Below are 18,979 nucleotides of genomic sequence, written 5' to 3' on the forward strand. Positions count from 1 at the left end.
GAGTAGAATTCTGAGCTGAAACCATCTGGCCCTGGGCTTTTTTTTTTTTTTTTGGAAGGGAGACTTTTGATGGCTGATTTTATTTCCTTGGGGGATATAGGACTATTTAATTTGTTTACCTGATCTTGATTCAACTTTGATAAGTGGAGTCTATCAAGAAAATTGTCTGTTTCATTTACATCTTCAAATTTTGTTGCATATAGGCTTTTGAAGTAAGACCTAATGATTCTTTGAAATTCCTCAGGGTTTACTGTGTAGTTATGTCCCCCTTTTCATTTCTGATCTTGTTGATTTGGACAGTGTCCCTCTGCCTTTTAGTTAGTTTGGCTAAGGGTTTGTCTATCTTGTTGATTTTCTCAAAGAACCAGCTCTTGGTTTCACTGATTCTTTGAATTGTTCTCTTTGTTTCTAATGTATTTATATCAGCCCTGAGTTTGATTATTTCCAGCCATCTATTCCTCTTGGGTGTGTTTGCTTCTTTTATTTCTAGGGCTTTCAGGTATGCCATTAAGTTGCTTGTAAGAGATATCTCCAATTCTTTATGAAGGTGCTTAGTGCTATGCACTTTCATCTTAGCACTGCTTTCATTGTATCCCATAAGTTTGGGTCTGCTATGCCTTCATTTGCATTGAGTAATAGAAATTCATAATTTCTTTCTTTATTTCGTCCTTGACTCAGTTGTCATTGAGTCAAGAGTTGTTCTGTTTCCATGTGTGTGATGGCTTTTTGCTATTTCTGTTGCAGTTGAGCTTCAGCTTTAGTCCATGGTGGTCTGATAGAATTCAAGGGATTATTTCAATATTTTTGTATCTGTTGAGGCTCGATTTGTGACTGACCATATCATTTATTTTGGAGAAGATTTCGTGAGGTGTATATTTGTTTGTGTTTGGGTGAAAAGTTTTGTAGATGTCTATTAGGTCCATTTGATTCATGACATCGTTAGTGTCATTATTTCTCTGTTTAGTTTCTTTTTCATTCGCCTGTCCTTTGGTGAGAGTGGGGTGTTGACACCTCCCACTATTAATGTGTGGGGGTCAATGTGTGGTTTAAGTTTTATTAATGTGGTACCCTTGTATTTGAGGCATAGATGCTCATAACTGAGACATCATCTTGGTGGAATTTTTCTTTGAGTATGAAGTGTCCATCCTCATCTCTTTTGATTAATTTTGATTGAAAGTCTAATTTATTAGATATTAGAATGGCTACTCTAGCTTGCTTCTTGGGTCTGTTGCTTGGAGATCTTTTTTCTAGATCTTTACTCTCAGGTAATGTCTATCTTTTTCACTAAAGTGTGTCTCTTATATGCAGCAAAATGATGGGTCCTGTTTACACATCCATTCTGTTAGTCTGTATCTTTTTATTGGAGAGTTGAGTACATTGATGTAATATTAAGATATTATTTTGATGTTGGTTGCAGTAGTGTGTTTGTGTGCTTGTCTACTTTTGGTTTTGCTGTAGTAAAGTTATTTATATCCTGTGTTTTTTAGGGCGTACTTAACTTTCTCAAGTGGGAGTTTTCCTTCTATATCTTCTATAGGGCTGGGTTTGTGCATAGGTATTGTTTAAATTAGGTTCTGTTGTGGAACTTTGTTTTCTCCATTTATTGTTGTAACTAACTTAAACTCTATGGCCCCTTTGTTGAGACCTACTTTAGTTCTTAGCATAACTATGGCTCCTCTGTTAACACCTGCCTGATGTGCCTTTAGCATATCAGAAGTCATTTTGCCTCCAAGTCTCCATTTGGTGAAATTCAGTTCAAGTTTTCAGGCCTACATGCCTGAGACCATGATACAATTCAATAGTTCAATACTTGATACTTAGAATAAAACAACAGATAAGGACTGGAGAGATGCCTCAGAGATTAAGAGCACTGGCTGCTCTTCCTGACTGGTCCTGAGTTTAATTCTCAGCAACCACATGGTATCTCATAAGCAGCCATAATAAGATCTGGTGCCCTCTTCTGGTGTGCAAGTGTACATGCCAAAGAACATTGTATACATAATAAATAAAAAAAAAAATCTTTAAAAAAAAATGATAAATGCATGTTTTGCTAGAGCTAAAGATCATAACATCCTGCTGTGTTCCTTACTCCCAGAAAGCTGGAAAGCCCCCAAGAGCTCTCCTACCCTAAATCCCAGCCAATCAGCTTAAAATATTTTGTCTAGCTACCTAGATACAACACAATATTACTTGAAACAAAATCATTTGTGTTTAACTAGTCAAAATGATGTAGTGGCTACCCAACTCCCATCCTCGCTTCCTATACCTAGTTACCTATTTGCTACCTGGTTATAGTTTTTCCCCTAAAAAAGAAAAAAAAAAACCTGTCTTAGAAATAGACTGGCCATCATAGTTTGGCTCCTGAGTCCAGATTTTGGCCCTGACTGGTCAGTTTTTGTTCAGCATTCAATAAACTTCCATCACTCTGAGTCTGGTGTCTGAGTGGCCAATGTGCAGCTAATGCTGAACCCATAACACTATGATGATTGACAGTTTTGCTGGGTATATAGTCTAGACTGGCATTTGTGGTCTCTTAGGGTTTGCAAGATGTCTGCCCAGGCCTTTCTGGCTTTTATGGTCTCTGCTGAGAAGTCAGGTGTGATTCTGATAGGTTTGCCATTATATGTTAGTTAGCTTTTTTACCTTGTAGCTTTTAATTTTGTTGTTGTTGTTCTGGACATTTAGTGTTTTGATTTTCATGTGGCAAGAGGATTTTTTTTTTCTGGTCTAATCTCTTAGTTGTTCTGTAGGCCTCTTGTATGCTTATAGGCATCTCTTTCTTAAGAGTGGGGAAATTTTCTTTTGCTTATAGGCATCTCTTTCTTAAGAGTGGGGAAGTTTTCTTTTATGATTTTGTAGAAAATATTTTATGGTCCTTGAAGCCAGGAATCTTCTCTTTCTTCTATCCTTAATTATTCTTAGGTTTGTCTATTCATGGTGTCCTTGATTTCTTGGATGTTTTATGTCAGGAATTTTTTAGAATTAACATTTTCTTTGACAGATGCACTAATTTCTTGCATTGTGTCCTCTATACCTGAGATTCTTTCCTCTGTCTCTTGTATTCTGTCGGTGATGCTTACCTCTGTAGTTCTTGTTTTCTTCCCTAAGTTCTCCCTCTCCAGGATTTCTTCAGTTTGTGTTTTCTTTAGTATTTCCATTTCTAACTTCAGATCTTGAACCTTTTTGTTGATTTCCTTCACTTGCTTGTTTATATTTTCCTGCCTTCCATTAAATGGTTTGTTTGTTTCCTTCACCTGTTTGTTTGAACTTTCCTGTATTTCTTTCAGTGATTTAATTATTTCCTCTCTAAAGTCCTCAATCTGACTGTGTCTTCCTGTATTTCTTTATGGATTTTATTTGTTTCCTGCATTATCATCTTCATAAGCATATATTTAAGGTCATTTTCTTGCATTTCAGTTGTGTTAAGGTATCCAGGGCTGCTTGCCTTGAGATAACTGAGTTCTGGGGATGCCATATTGTTCTGGCTTTTGTTGATTGTGTTTTTATGCTTACCTTTAGCCATCTGGTTGTCTCTGGTGTTGGATGTTAGATCCTGTTGCCTACTGGAGTTCTTAGGATGTGAAAAGAGCCCTGGGCAGGAAGCTAGATGTTTCTGCAAAAGCCCTTCTCAGATTGGTGGGAATGATCTTGGACTAGCGGGTGGTTCTCAGGGAATTGCCAGTGGGTCTCCTCAGATGTATGATCCTGAAGACCATATGACTTCCTCGGGAGCTCGGGGATCCTCCTTTCACCAAGGAAAATCCTGGAGTCAGCTGCCCTGCCACTGGCTTTCTTGCTCCACAGTTAGTGAGCCCAGGCACTGTGCTCAGACACTATGTTTGCTGGAAGTAGCCTTTTTAGAGCACCTGTGAGCTCAGAGGTCTTGCTGGTCTCCTTGGGGAGATAGTTTGAGTCTTGGAGCAGCGTCTTGGGTTGCTTCGGTGGGTCCTGAGCATCAGGAGCCCCTAGGTTGGAGCCATGTGCCCTGGACAGTGAGAGTGGGCAGCAGAGTTTGGAGCCATGCTCCTGGGATGGGGATGGGGGATGGGGATGGTGACCAGGGCTGTAGGGGACAGTGACCAGGACTGCAGCTGTGCTCGGCAGGAGCTGGGGAGCTTTTCCTAGGATTAGGCAGGTGACCTGAAATTGGACCCTCACATTTCCCAGGGGCTCTCCTCTCACCTGAGAATACACAGATGTCGTCGGGGTTTGGGGGCTCACAATATGGCTGCTGCTCTGCTCTCACTGTTGAGTTGCTGCTCAGCACTGTAGAGGTGCTGCCATCTCGGATGTCTCTGTTTCTTTTCATTAAGATGCATGTCGTCTGGAACTTCTAAAACTAAACACAGAAAGAAAAGAAAAGAAAATATGACAGATACAAGTGGTATTTTTTCAACCATAAAGAGCAATATTTTGTTGTTTATTTGTTTTGTTGGCTTGTTTGTTTGGGTTTTTCAGGACAGGGTTTCTCTGTATAGTCTGGGCTGTCCTGGACTCAATTTGTAGACAAGGCTGGCCTCGAACTCACAGTGATCTGCCTGCCTCTGCCTCCCTGAGTGCTGAGATTAATGCCGTGGGCTACCACGTCTGGCTAAGAACACTGCTCTTATTTCAAGAAAATTGATATTATTACATATAATCACAGTAAGCTATTTTCAGGAAAAAAAAATGCTTCTGTTTTTTTTAATTTATAGTTTGTTTGTTGTTGTTTTTTTTTTTTTAGTCTTTTAAAATTGTATTTGAAGGCATGTTTTGCTGTTGTGTATGTGTGCACCTTGTGCATGTAATGCCTGCAGAGGCCAAAAGAGGGCGTTGGGTTCCCTGAACCAAGAGTTACAGATAGTTGGGAGCCACAATGTGGGTGCTGGTAATTGAACCTGTAGATACTTGGAATTAAACCGTGTCCTCTGGTAGAGCAATCAATGCTCTTAACTTCTGAGCCATCTCTCTAGCCCATGGTTTTGGATTATGTAAGACACACAAAATCATATTTGTCTATGTGGCATGAAAGCAGAAAAGAAAGTGTCTAGGGGAATGATGGGAACTAATAGGAGAAGAGGAGATTGAGAAAGGGGAGGGTAAAGTGGTAAGGAAGGGCTTGACATATAATATATACCCATATGAACGTCTCCTCATGAGGCACAATACTGTGTGTAATGAATGCACACAATAAAAAACAATATTTAATTTTTAAATAAAAGAAACACTAAGGTGTCTATACCTACTAAATTAGAAATGTTCATACCAGACGCAAGACTCATCACAAAGTCTCCAAAAGAGGGCAAGAAGAAAATACACTCAAGCTTCTGAACACTGTGCTGTTACAAAGGCTTTTCTGACTTAATGAACAGAACACTTGTAAGCACTAGAAAATGTGGGCTTATAAAATAAAATGAATTAATCTTGAAAGAAAAATCCATCATACAACAGTTTCTCTCATTGAATGCAGGAAGAATATACAAGCATTGGCTCCTGGCACTCTTCCTTGGTCAAAGCCTGAAGCAAACTTCTTTTCACATAGTGAAGACTGAGCCAAAGACACTAATGAATATGTGCTTATTTTATTCATTGAGCTACAGAATAAGCCATGAGCTTAGGCTTCTGAGCTCTTCCTTAGGCAAACCCATAATGATCCCATAATGATTATTAAAAGTAGTAAGGACAGAAAAGTAAGGAAGAGAATGTGTCATTTGTTAAGGCCTAAAACAGGCATCTTCTCACATAGTGAATAAATACATGTAGACATGTAGACTTTGGAAACAGAAGGAGCACACATATCTACCTGTACAGGTGTGTGCATGCGGCTGTGTGTATACACACATACAAACACACACAAACACACACACACACCAGAAAGAGTTGAAGATAGATGCAAGATTCATCACAAACTAAGTTCTCTCAAGGAATTCAAGGAGAAAACACCTTCCCAACCTTCAGAATACTTTTTCAAAGTCTAACTTTCTATGCTTTCACATAAGGAATATTGAGCTCTGAGGAAACGTGCTAGGAGAAGCTGTTCAGGTTAGGGGTAAGGTTTGTCACAACCTCAGTTCTCTCAGAGAATACAAGCCAGAACCCTGTTCAGGCTTCTCAACACCTTGTCTTTTCAAAGACCCTACCACACTTCTTTTCACACGCTGAACACACTGTATGCAAACACTAAAGAATGCATAAAAGAGAAGGTGTTCAAGTTGTGTGCTTGGAAACAGGATGCGTTTGTGCTGGGAGTCACATTCACCTCATAGGAACTTGTCTCAGTAAGGCCAAGGTTGGCCTTGACTCACTGTATAGTCCAGGCAGGCCTTGAGCTTTTAATTTCCCATGTCATCCTCTGGAGTAGGAGACTGCACCTGGCGGTCTGGCTCCAATCCTCTTAGAACCACAATTGCTGAGGAATTGTCATCCTCCAGGGGCTTCCTAGGAGCTCTTCAGTGATTCTGTACTTGTACAAAAACAGGGTAAGAGAAACGGTATGGTTGCTCAAACTTATAACTCCAGCACTCTGGAGGCCATGCAGGGGAATTAAAATGAGTTCAAGTCTTGCCTGGGCTACCCAGTAAGTTTCAGGCCATCCTAAATATGGTATAAGACTTTGTCTTAAAACAAAACAGAACAAAAAAAAAAAAAAAAAAAACAGGGCTGGATATGGAGACACAGGTGGATCTCTGTAAATTCGAGGTTAGCCTGGTCTACATTGTAAGTTCCTGACCACCCAGCATTACACAGTGAGACCCTATCTCAAAAAATAAGCCAGGCATTGGTGGTACATACCTTTAATCCAGTACTCAGAAGCCAGGGTCAAGCAGATCTCTGTGAGTCCCAGGCCAGCCTGGTCTACAGATTAAGTTTCACAGAGAAACCCTGTCTTAGAAAAAAAAAAAAAAAGCTATATATACATACATATATATATATGATGATAGATAGATAGATAACTTTAACAGGGGTGGAGAGATGCTCAGTGATTTAAAGTACTTTCTGCTCTTGCAGAGGATCCAAGTTATGTTCCTAGCACCCACGTCATATTACCCACAACCACCAATAATACTAACTCCAGGGACTCCCACTATCTCTCCTGGCACTTGCATACATATAAGTAAAAATAAATCTTTGAAAATTAATTTATGTGTTTGGTATTTTGTTGAATATATATTTGTACACCACATTCAGAGGCCAGAGAGGACATAGAATCCCCAGGAACTGGGTAGGACCTGTCCTGCAGATGCTAAGAACTGAACCTGTGTCCTCTGCAAGAGTAGTAAACTTGCCTCGAACTCACCTGCCTCAACAAGTGCTAGAATTACAGGCATGCACTACCATGCCCAGCTGCAGTAAGGACTCTTAAGCACTGATTGAGGCCTGAAAATAAATATTTAAAAACAAACAAACAGGCACCGAACATGTTGGTTCCTGGCTTTAATCTAGCCACTCCAGAGGCAGAGACAGGCAGATCTCTGCAAGTTCGAGGTTAGCCAGGGCTGCCTAATAAGACCCTGTCTAAAAACAAATAAGCAAACAAAAACCTAAAGTAAATAAAACTCAAACAAACAAAATAAGGAAGAAGGAGCTAAATCGAAAGCCACCATGGCCTTCCTGAGACTCACAGAAGATTCATGACCTTTCTGGGCCTCTTTTATTCCACCTGTGACATCCTCATTCTGTCTGTGCCTGAAGGATAGCTGTAGTTTCTGTATATTCCTCCAGAGGCCTTAGGATGTCCTTTTCAGTTTAATGAAGGAATTTTCACCCTCCTGCCAAAGGACCCTATACAGCCCAGATAATCTGAAAAATCTGGGCTGGTGCTTTAACCCACACCAGGGAAGTGGTGAACTAAGAGGCTGCCCTAGGTGCTATGAGCAGCCACACCTGGAGCTCTGGAGAAAGGACTGGGGCCTTGGGAATCAGAAGAAGCACTCTTCCTACTAGTCTGAATTATCTTATCCCCATCAGATTTATGAGTGGAAATCCTAACGCCCAAGGTGACAAGAGGGAAGGTGCTCTGGAGGTAATTAAGCCATAATAATAGAGCTCTTGTGAGTGGGATTTCTGTCTGTTTGTGACAGGGTCTCCCTACATACCCCAGGGTAGCTAGAACTTTCCATCCTCCTGCCTCAGCCTCCTAAGTGCTGAGATTACAGGTGTGTATTATCACACTGGACCCCAAAGACCGGTTACCCTTTCTATGTTGGCACAGAAAGAGGAAGAGGAGCTCACAGTCTTTAAGAACACAACACTCAGAGTCTGCCTGTGCCTTCATCTGGACTTTCTCCAGTCTCCAAAATTATGAGAAACAAAATGTTACTTTTTGTGAACAACAGCTTTTGATGCAGCAGCCTGAACTGGCTAAGACAACCCCCTCAACATACACACACAAAGAGAGAGAGAATCTGAACAGGGAAGGGGTGAGAAGATGTCTTTTGTATAAGCATATGGGGCTGGGCATGTAGCTCAGTTGGTAGTCTTGCCTGCCATGCATGGGAATCTGGATTCAATTTCCAGTACTCAAAACACTAGTTATGGCAGCTCATGCCTGTAATCCTAGCACATGGGAAGTAAAGGCAGGAGGATCAGGAGTTCAAAATCATCTTCATCTATAACAGAGTTCAAGGCAGTTTAGGCTACAGGAGACATTGTAGTGAAAAAAAGAGAAAGAAAAACAGAAAGAGAGCGAGAAAGAAAGAAAAAAGAAAGAGAAAGAAAAGAGAGAAAGAAAAATAGAGAAAGAAAAGCAAGAGAGAAAGAAAAAGAGAGAGAAAGAAAAGAGAAAAAGAAAAGAAAGAGAGAGGAAGGAAGGAAGGAAAGAAGGAAGGAAGGAAGGAAGGAAGGAAGGAAGGAAGGAAGGAAGGAAGATAAAGGATAATAAGAGAGTAGCAAGATGGTTCGGTGGGTAACAGTATCCACCAAGAAGACTCTTTATCTTTCAATCCCCAGGACCTGCCTTTAATCCTAGCACTCAAGAAGCAGGGGCTCAAAGATATCTGAGCTTGAAGCCAGCCTGGTCTCCATAGTAAGATGGCGCCTGAAAAAAGAGAGAAGAGGGGGAGGAGAGAGGATGGCTCCAGTTGCTAGGTAGAGTGCAGACAGGAGAGTTGGTTCAGGTTAAAGCCATGTTGGGAGGCTGGTGCAGCATGAGGAGGGTGCAGGGCGAGCTTCTCCAGGGCTGCGCTCCAGCAGGAGGCGGGACACCAACCACCTTTCACCTTTTCTCCACCGGTTTCCTCACAGTACTCACCCATGCTCCACTCCCTAGGCCAGCTTGGCTGATAAAGTCCAGGGAGAGGCCACTTCACTTCCTGGCTGAATGAAAAAAAGAAAGAAAGAGAGAGAGAGAGAGAGAGAGAGAGAGAGAGAGAGAGAGAGAGGAGAGAGAGAAAGAAAGAAAGAAAGAAAGAAAGAAAGAAAGAAGAAAGAAAGAGAAAGAAAGAAAGAAAGAAAGAAAGAAAGAAAGAAAGAAAGAAAGAAAGAAAGAGGAAAGGTATGATGGAAGGTAAAGTTTATTGTAGATAAAAGGGAGAGCATTGACCCTGAGCAGGGCTATATGATGAGAAGGGAGAGCCAGACCAAGAAGACTGGTCAAGAGAGAAAACAATAGACGGAGAAGGGACAGGTAACCTAAACATTTGGATTATATACAGAAAGGCAGCCGGGGGAAGGGCAGCCCAGTCCCTGGGCTGGAGAAGTTTAGGGAAGAGGGCGGTATGCCAGTCACACCCTATAAGAGGAAGGGTCTGAAGAACTCTGGGAGAATCTGGTGGCCAGGTCCGCTTTGACATGTTAATGAACACCTTAGCCATTTGTCTGGGATTTGAGACCTAACAGTGGCCCGCTGCAACTTTCAAGGAGTTTGGGCTGATTTTTTCATTAGGTGGCACTGAAGGGCTGAGTGGTAAAAAAAAAAAAAAAAAAAAATCAGGGTTCTTGACCCCAGAACAGCGGCAGACGGGTAAGGCCTGGGCGCCAGCATGTGCTGGGAGCAGGCTCTGAGCAGGGGAGAATCCTAACGCAGCTACTCCCGGCTGACTAAGACCCTACTGCTCTTATCAGGCCTGGGCAGTGGCAAGGGAGCCGGTTCTGATCCGGAGATTCTACGCCTTTCTTTGAAGCTGCCAGGAAGAGAAATGTGGAGCTGACTCACAGGGATGAGGGACTGGGGCACGTGGGGGTTGGGGTGGTTGTAATCATCCAGCACCAATAGGCCCCTGGGAGTGTGTCCAGACTCCACACCCGCGGCCTGACTGTGGGCCTTTTACTTTAGATGGGAGGGTAGGCATTCTGAACAGAAAATATTTTTAGGGGCCTGCAAGATGGCTCAGTGGATAGAAGCGCTTGCTGCCAAGACTAATGACCTAAGTTAGACCCTGGGGGACACACATGGTGGAAGGAGAGAACTGGCTCCAGAGTTTCCTCTCTCTCGCTCTCTGTCTCCACACACACACACACACACACAGAGAGAGAGAGAGAGAGAGAGAGAGAGAGAGAGAGAGAGAGAGAGAGAGAGAGAGAGAAACTTTAAAAGGAAATATTTTCAGAACAGTGTTATTTCCTAAATGCTGGCTGCTTGCCATGTTCTTCACCCTTGCTGTTTCTTTTAATGGCCTCAGTGACAACCTCCATTGGGGTTCTGGTGTCACCCTTGTCTAGAGATAGCTCAGGAGGAAGCTGAGGCTTAGAAGAAGGGAAATGGTTCAGATTTACCCAGTAGAGTCAGGACTTCAAGCCCAAATTAAAATTTATAGGCGGCTCCCTTGAATAGCCAAACCAGACCGAGAACAGGGTGGTCTGGAATTCTGTAAAGTGTCTGGAGCCTCCCAGAGAAAAACTACTGTCCCATCCCAAACATTCCTCAAGGATGGCGATGGCTCTCTCCCAGCGGCAGCTTTTGACTTGAGTGGTGAGTGAGGAGACAAGACTAGGTGTTCTCTGCCAGCCAGGTATCCTCAAGTAACATGAGCATAGCTGGGCAGTTACCGTCTGTCAGCTCTCACCCAGGATCTGGAAGGGGAAGAGGGTGTGGTACTTAAATATGAGATAAAAGACCAGGAAATTCCTAGTCCTGTGGGAGAGACCAGGCCCTATTAGTCAAGATTGAGAAACAAGTCCAAAAAAGGGAAGGTTCTGACTCATCCCATTGAGTTTTGTCACCAGGGCTCTGCCTGTTCCCTATATGGCCGCCAAGCTGTCCGTCGCATGCCCCAGGCCCTAGTGTAAAGGGACTCTGGCTGAGAATTCCCTGAAGAAAAAAAAAAACAGACACAAAAATACGGTTGGCTTAAATCACATTCCAATCCCCAACCATCATGGTTTGCAGAAGAAGTTTTTTTTTTTTCACCTTTTAAAGAAAATTAAATAAAATTTTAATTTCTCATATGTGTAACTGTATTTACATCATGCCCTCTTGCTCCTCCCTACAAACCCCCATGTTGCCCTCCCCTCAAATTCCTACTCTTTCCGGTTATCATTGTTACATATATGTGAATGTTTGTGTATGTAAATATATATATACATGTATACATATGAGCAAATATATGACTACAACTTGCTGAACTCCTTTAGTGTTGCTTGTATGGATATGTTTTGAGAGGTGATGACTTGCTATTGAATAGCCAGGTAAGGTCCTCTCTCTGGGGAAGACTAATTTTCTCTCTGTCTCAAGAGTCATTAATTGCCCATAACACTTCAGGGCAGGAACTCAAAACAGGGTGGGAAGCTGAAGGCAAGAACAAATAGAGAGGCTGCTCACGGCTTCCTCCTCATGGCTAGCTCAGCCTGCTTTCTTATATAACCCAGGACTTAGCAAGGTGTTGTGGCACACATCTTGTATCCTAGCACTCAGGGGGCAGAGGCAGGTGGATGTCTGAGTTCAAGACCTGTCTGGTTTACTTGGTGAGTTCTAGCACAGTCAGAGCTATGTAAAGAGACCCTATTTCAAACAAAACAAAACAAAAACCCAGGACCAGCTGCCCAGGCTTGGTACCACCCACAATGGCCTGGACCCTCCCCCTCAACCACTAATTAAGAAGCTCTACAGCCTTGGGATCTTATGAAAGTATTTTCTCAACCGAGGTTCCCTCCTTTCAGGTGACTCTAGCTTGTGTCAACTTAACATAAAACTAACTATCACATCTGGGTTTTTTCTTCTTGGTATTTAGAATTTCATACGTGAGTATTGTGTTACATCACTGCCCTGCTACTCTCCTCCCTCCAATTCCTCCTCTCAAATTCCACTCCTCAAATTCATGACTGCTTTTAGAAGGGGTTTTCTAATTGGCCAAGCCAGTCTTCGTGCCAGTCCTTATACTGGATCTCATTGTGAGACAGAGCTAAACTCCTTGCCCCAGGCTGAAGGTGGAAGAGGAAAGGGGAGAAGAAACCCTGCTCTCTCCACACCTACTCTGTGTCCATACTGCTTTTCCAGGCTTGGCTGGGACATTCCAGATAGCTGTTGTCATGAGGGAACTGTTTCATGCATTCTATGTTTGACAGCATCCATTAATAGGAAGGAACATCTTATCTCTTCCATGGTGATAATGTTTCTGGGGACAATGTTACCCCTGTTTGGTGTAGTTCACGCTGTCCCAGAAACAGATTTTGAGGTGAAGGTTGCAGAAGGCAGGAGTGGTGGAGGAGAAAGGTGAGGCAGCCAGTGTTGTGACATAGATAGTCAGACATTAGCAGGCTGGGGGTGCGGTTGCTAAACATGGACTCCTGTCCTTCATGTCAACTTTGAACCTTGTATAACAAATGCCTTTCCTTAAGATTTAAAAGAGCAAAACCTGGCAGTGGGGGCACACACGTTTGATCCCAGCACTTGGGAGACAGAGGCAGGCGGATCTCTGAGGTTGAGGCCAGCCTGATGTAGAGAGGGCGGTCCACAGCAGCCAGGGCTACACAGAGAAACCTATCAAATAAATAAATAAATAAAATAACATATGAGGCACTATGGCTTATTTTGTAGAGTGTTTGTCTACAGACATGAAGCCATGGGCTCCATATCTGGTATTGTTTAAACTGCACGTTTGTAATCTCTGCCCTCAGAGGATAGAGACAGGGGATCAGAAGTTCAAGGTCATGTTGGGGATGCAGCTCTGTAGTCAGAGTGCCAGGCTAGCATATTAAAAGACCTGTATTGAGCTCCTTATAACCTCCTAAACCAGGATGGTGTGATAACAAAATTCAAGGTCTTCCTGGGGGATTGAACTCAGGCTTCATACATGCTAAGCAAGCACTCTATCAACTGGCCTAATCCCCAGCCCTTGCTTTTGAATGTTCTTTATGAAGGAAACCTTATCCTATTTTACAGGTGGGAAAACTGAGTGAGATTCAGAAACTCTGCCCCACAACTGGCAGCTTGCTGACCAGAAGGAGATGCAGCTCCCAAGGTCTAGTCCAGACCTAATAACCATATAGCCATTCTCCCATCTTGAAGAAACCAGTTTGCAGGCATCTGCAGTGAGGGGACTCTGAGCAGTAAAGGGACATTTCAACAGCAATTCTGCTGGAACAAGTCTGATATTGGCCCAGCCTTCATCTGGGCTTGGGTGGGGTTGTTTCAATACGAGAAATAAAATATGAGTTGGCCTTGCCAGTTTAACAGGAGATAAGTAGAGAAAGAAAACAATATTGGAGAGAAGGTTAGAAAGAGGAAAGAACTCTGTAGTGAACCCAAACAGACCTCAGCCCAGAAGGAATTACTCTGGGGCTACAGGAAACCAGGAAGGACAAGGCTTTGCTGCTGGCCAGATGTGTTGGTAACACTGTATGAGGGACGTGTGGACAGCTTACAGGCTTATCAAGGGACTATAGAAAGGAGTCTGCTTAACTCTAATTTCTTGGTTTCCTTGAATGACGTCACATTGTTATGAAAATACGCATCCACAAATTAAGCCTATACCTTAGTAACTGGGATGTTAATAGTGTCAAGGTAGTAATTGATTAGTCCATGTGTACCAGATATATGACAACACAAAGGAGGCAGAGGCCAAGAGGGGTGGGTCCCTTTGCAAGTGACATCCACTGCCATCACAAACAAGGACCAGTAGAGAGAAGGGAGCCAAAGCTTCTATTGAAGAAGGCTCCAGCTGTGTGTGGCCTGGTGGCACATGCCTATAATCCCAGCACTTGAGAGGCAGGGGCAGGAGAACAAGCAGTTTAAGATAATACCCTGCTTCAAAACACTGAAAGAAAGCTAGAGATGTAGGCTACACGAAGGCCTGGGTTTAACCCAGTACAACCTGGTGCACAATGGTATATGACTGTAACCCAGCACTTGGTAGGTAGGAACAGGAAGATCAGAAGTTCATCTTCAGCTACATAGCTAGTTCAGGGCCAGCCTGACCTCAAAGTAAAAACAAAAACAGAGCCTACAGTGGCTTAGCAGTCTAAGGCACTTGCCACAAAGCCTGACAATCTGAGTTTGAGCCCAAGAACTCACATGGCAGGAAAAAAAAAAAAAAAGACTCCCACAAGATGTCCTCTAATGTCTACACACGCACTGTGGCACCTTCATGAACACACACATATACAAGCACACTCAGAGGCATACATGTACACAAACTAACTTAAAACATATAACCCTTCGCCCAAATCATTACAAGCTGTTTCTTTGATTTACTCCTCACTTAAATGTGTGTGTGTGTGTGTGTGTGTGTGTTCTTCTCATGTAGGGGCATGTGCACAAGCTTGCATGTATATAAGGTGCAAGAAATCAACTTTGGATATTGTTCATAAGCAGCCATCCACCATTTTTTGTTTTGTTTTGTTTGTGTTTCATTTTTTAATAGAGTCTCTCACTGGCTATAACTCACCTAATATTGCCAAATAAGTTAGGCTGGCTAGTTGGCAAGCCTCAAGGAACCTCCTGTCTCTACTTCCCACCTTCGAGTTACCATACCTGGCTTTTTTCATGACTCTAGCAATCCTCATGCTTACACAGCAAGTACTTTACCAACTTAGCTATCTGCCTAGCCCCCAGGTGTAAGTGAGTGTGTATGTATGGGGCGCGGGGGGGGGTTATTGTTCTTAAGACAGAGTCTTGCAGTGTAGCTAAGGCTAGCCTGGGATTCACTATGTGGCTGAGGCTAATCTCAAACTCTTAATCCCTTGCCTCTGCCTCCTTTGAGTTAAAGGTAACAGAGGCCTCTAGTAAGGGCTATGTGTTTTCAAAGATCAACCAGAGATGAAGTTCCCCTGTTAGCATACCCTGTGTGTGTGGGGGGGAGGTATGTGGTGTCTCTCCTGTTCCCTAGTCACAGGCTGCTCTAACCACAGAGTGAGGGGTGCTCACCAGCTTCTTATACTCACAAGCAATGTTGTGCTTGCTACAAAGGTGTTCTAGCACCGAATTCAACCTCCAACCTGAAATCCAAACTTTACAAATATTAATGTAATTGTCTTTTAAAAATCTTAAGGCCAGTGTGATAGTCTGTGCTTGTAATCTCAGCACTTAGGAAGTAGAGGCAGGAGGATCAAGGGTTCAAGGCCATCTTTGGCTACATGAGACCCTGTTGGACTGGACACACATGAGTGAGTGTACTATGGTTTAAAATGCAAAAAGGAAAATGCCTCTCCCACACTGTCTCAACATTATTGTTTGCTTGTGAATCATCGTAGAGGTATTTTATGTGCTGACAGGTAATTATAGACACATATACAGTCTTTCTTTATAGAGGAGCAGCAGCCTTGTCATATTACTCTGCACTCAGTGGTATGGTTGCTTGCTCTGGTGACACCTCCGTGGTGACAACTGAATTTTCCCTCCATGAGGAATGGGTAAGTGAATTAAATTCTGTATGGCAAAGGCCCAGCCACATTCACCATCAGGAGTTCAATACTGACAGATAACTAGACCTGGTGTTTTGGAACAGTAAGATGGCAAATGAAAGTAAAAAGCTGGAACTGTGGGCATACACTAGGAGCCGGGATCCTGAAGCTAGCACAAGGGAATAGCGAGGGTTTGATACCTTTTCCTTGTAAGGCAGGGAAGGACTATTTAGCCTTCTAGTATCAATCTCCTTGGCTTGACATGTTTGCAGTTAATTGCTTTGTGGAAATGAGTAGATCAAACACCCCACCCAGGGCAGGGACAGGATGTAGATTCTTCAGACCTGAAATGTCAGGCTCTAGGTCACACACTGTGGGTGCCCAACCCCCCAGTGATAATAGCCTGCAGGATGAAGACACCTCCTCTCAACCTGCAATGGCTCATTCATCCACCCAGCCAGCCATCTACCCTCCCGCTCTTTTGTTTCCTACATTTCTCATGTGGCAGCTTTATGCTAGGTACACAGATACAGCCGTGGCTGAGATGGACTTGGCTCTGTCACTGGGGTGTGCAACCCAGTGTGGAACTGATCCACTGTGAAAAATGTATCTTTAATTTCTTCAAGGCCTCAGATCTCCATACACTCCCCCACAGTGGGGAACAGGGTGGCTTCGGGAAAGAGATAACCAAGCAGAACTGAGTGTTTCCAGGCCTAGGATGTGGAGAGAAAGGAACTGACCTCTCAAGCAAAGAGAAGAGAAAAGGGACACAGGTCAGTAGGTTCCAGCGCCCGTTTATCAAGACCTTTCCCTGGGCTGTGCCTTCTTGGAGCCTCTTGACCATCATAGTTACCAAATAAATTATAGCAAGGTCATTCTGGACTAATCAACTCACCCAATACAGTCAACAGGGTCATCAAGCAAGTTCTAGGAAGATATGCTATGGAGAACTAAGGAGAGGACAGGGTGAGAAAGGTTTTGTGCCCCAATGTACAGGCTTTGAAGATAAGGAGGCATCATAAGCCAAAGCACACACACAGCTTCTAGTACCTGGAAAGGCAAAGGAAGAGATTATTTCCCAGAAGTTTCAGCAAGAAACACATTTGGCCAGTGACCTCAGTTTTGGCTCATGGACGCTCAGACAATACATCTAACTAACTTACTGAGATGCAAGATAAGAAATTTGTGGTATTCTGGACACTAAGTCTTAGTAATTTGTTACACCAGCAAAAGATAACTAATGCAGGTCATTTTCACTACTGCTACTCAGATGTATGTGGCACTGGACTTCAACACCGAGTTCCTTGACATAAGGAAATCAATGTCTCCAACTTACAGTTGCCTTGCAAACTCTGGGAAGAGCACCTGCCTCTCACTGAGCCTCCATATATGTGGCATATTCCCTCTCCACGTGGTCGCCCTGTCTAGTCCTCCACTTCCTTATGTGCCCTTATTCTGGACTTTTCCCGGGTTACTTTCTTCTTGCTGGCCAGCACATCAGGTTGGTGAGACTTAGGAGGCAACTCCGGCGTAGTGCAGGCTCGCCCGGTAGAGGGCGAGCGTAGCTTAGGAATTCACTTCTATAAGGTCGGCATGGGGCGGAGCCTCGGGGGCGGTGCGGCGTAGCGCGCAGGCGCCAGGCCAGGCTCTACTTGCGCGCTCGGGGTGGATGAGAGCAGACCAACTCCTGTTGCAGCTACGGTAACAAGGAGTTCGAGCCCCCTTCCCACTTGCCTCGTTTCCCTATCTCCCGGCCCTTGGGGCTTTTTATTCTCAGTCCCTTGTGCTCCTTGCCTGCACTCTCCACCTCCAGGATGCCGGTGACCGAGAAAGACCTGGCGGAGGACGCGCCGTGGAAGAAGATTCAGCAGAACACGTTCACTCGCTGGTGCAATGAGCACCTCAAATGCGTGAACAAACGCATCGGTAACCTGCAGACCGACCTGAGCGACGGGCTCCGGCTCATAGCGCTGCTCGAGGTGCTCAGCCAGAAGCGCATGCACCACAAGTACCACCAGCGGCCCACCTTCCGACAGATGAAGCTGGAGAATGTGTCGGTGGCGCTGGAGTTCCTGGACCACGAAAGCATCAAGCTCGTGTCCATTGGTGAGTGTTGTGGCCGAGCCCTACTTTTGCAGAAATCAGGGGGTCCGGCAGTGCGCCCCACCGCGCATTGCTTCCTGGGGGTGGGGGTGGGCGCCTAAATGAAGGGGAGGTGGCCCTGGGATGAGGACCTAGGAACCTAGGCCCTTTCTGCGGTGCCATCTGTGGGCTGGGACCTGCCGTGATTGCTCGCCACGGTGCGCCTGGCGGTGCCGCTGCAGTGTTGAGGGAGGGTCAAGCAGCAAGAACCTCCATTCACAGCTGGAGATTTGATTACGGGACCCCGGGGGATTGCTGGGAAAATCGTCTGATGACCCTGATGGCTAAGCTCTGGACTCAAATACTAAATTCCTACTTCACGCTCGCCAGGTGCGCCCACACCTGAGCGATCCGCCCGGGCTGTTAAGGGCGTTGGCTCGGAGTCTGGGTGTGGAGACCCGGGAAGCTGTCGTTCTCTGGCTTGAGATCTCTTCACCTAGGTGAAACGAGGACCTGGGACCCTCCCCTCCCCTTCCAACACCGGAATGGGTGTGGGCCCTGAGGTTGGAAAGGGGAGTCACAGGGAATGCCCTCATGTCTCAGCTCTGGCTCATCGCTGGCGGGTTCCCTGAAGTTGAGATAATTTCGTGGCGATAATAATTAATGTCTGTAGAAGAGGACATAATCTAGCGCTGGCTGCGTGGCCACAGCCTTCTAAGTTACCTCAAATACTTAACGTCCCGTGAGCTGAGGTGTCCTTAGGCCCATTTTACAGAAGAGGGGACTTTTAGAGGGCTAATTGGTTTGCTCAAGGTCACCACTAGTATGGCCCAGCTAAGAACTAAAGCAGTGCTCCACCCCTTTCCCTGGTCTTCCCGAGAGAGGGAATTTGAGTCTGGCTTCTTTCCTACAGTCTTGGGTGAGAGAATTAAGGTCTGGAGTAGTTCAGACTTCTAACGAGGGAACAGGGTTCTTGATGTGGTTTGGACGGTAGGGACGGGGTTGAAGTGTGCGCTTGCCTGGGCCCTCTCTCCGAGCCCGGACTCTCTCGTTTGCCCCTTAGGCTTCCGTGTCTGCACATATAGCATGTATTTATGCAGAGATTTTGGTGTACACAGTGTGTGTGCAGAGGATGCGCGCA

At 44.5% G+C, this 18,979-nt stretch overlaps 1 protein-coding gene across 4 annotated transcripts in view; it reads left to right on the forward strand.

The window, feature by feature from the left end:
- Positions 1–17,410: 17,410 nt before the first annotated feature.
- Positions 17,411–18,979, forward strand: part of Flnb (filamin B) — a 130,765-nt gene continuing 129,196 nt past the window's right edge. For 3 of the 4 annotated variants that reach the window (XM_021647301.2, XM_021647305.2, XM_021647302.2), the window contains exon 1: positions 17,411–17,862. In XM_021647301.2, coding sequence (XP_021502976.1) covers positions 17,571–17,862 — 292 coding nt within the window. In that variant the 5' untranslated portion in view covers positions 17,411–17,570. The remainder of the gene's footprint in view (positions 17,863–18,979) is intronic. The other variant, XM_021647304.2, reaches the window with a different exon arrangement.

This window comes from Meriones unguiculatus, chromosome 9 (assembly GCF_030254825.1).
Source record: "Meriones unguiculatus strain TT.TT164.6M chromosome 9, Bangor_MerUng_6.1, whole genome shotgun sequence".
Classification (NCBI taxonomy): Eukaryota; Metazoa; Chordata; class Mammalia; order Rodentia; family Muridae; genus Meriones; species Meriones unguiculatus.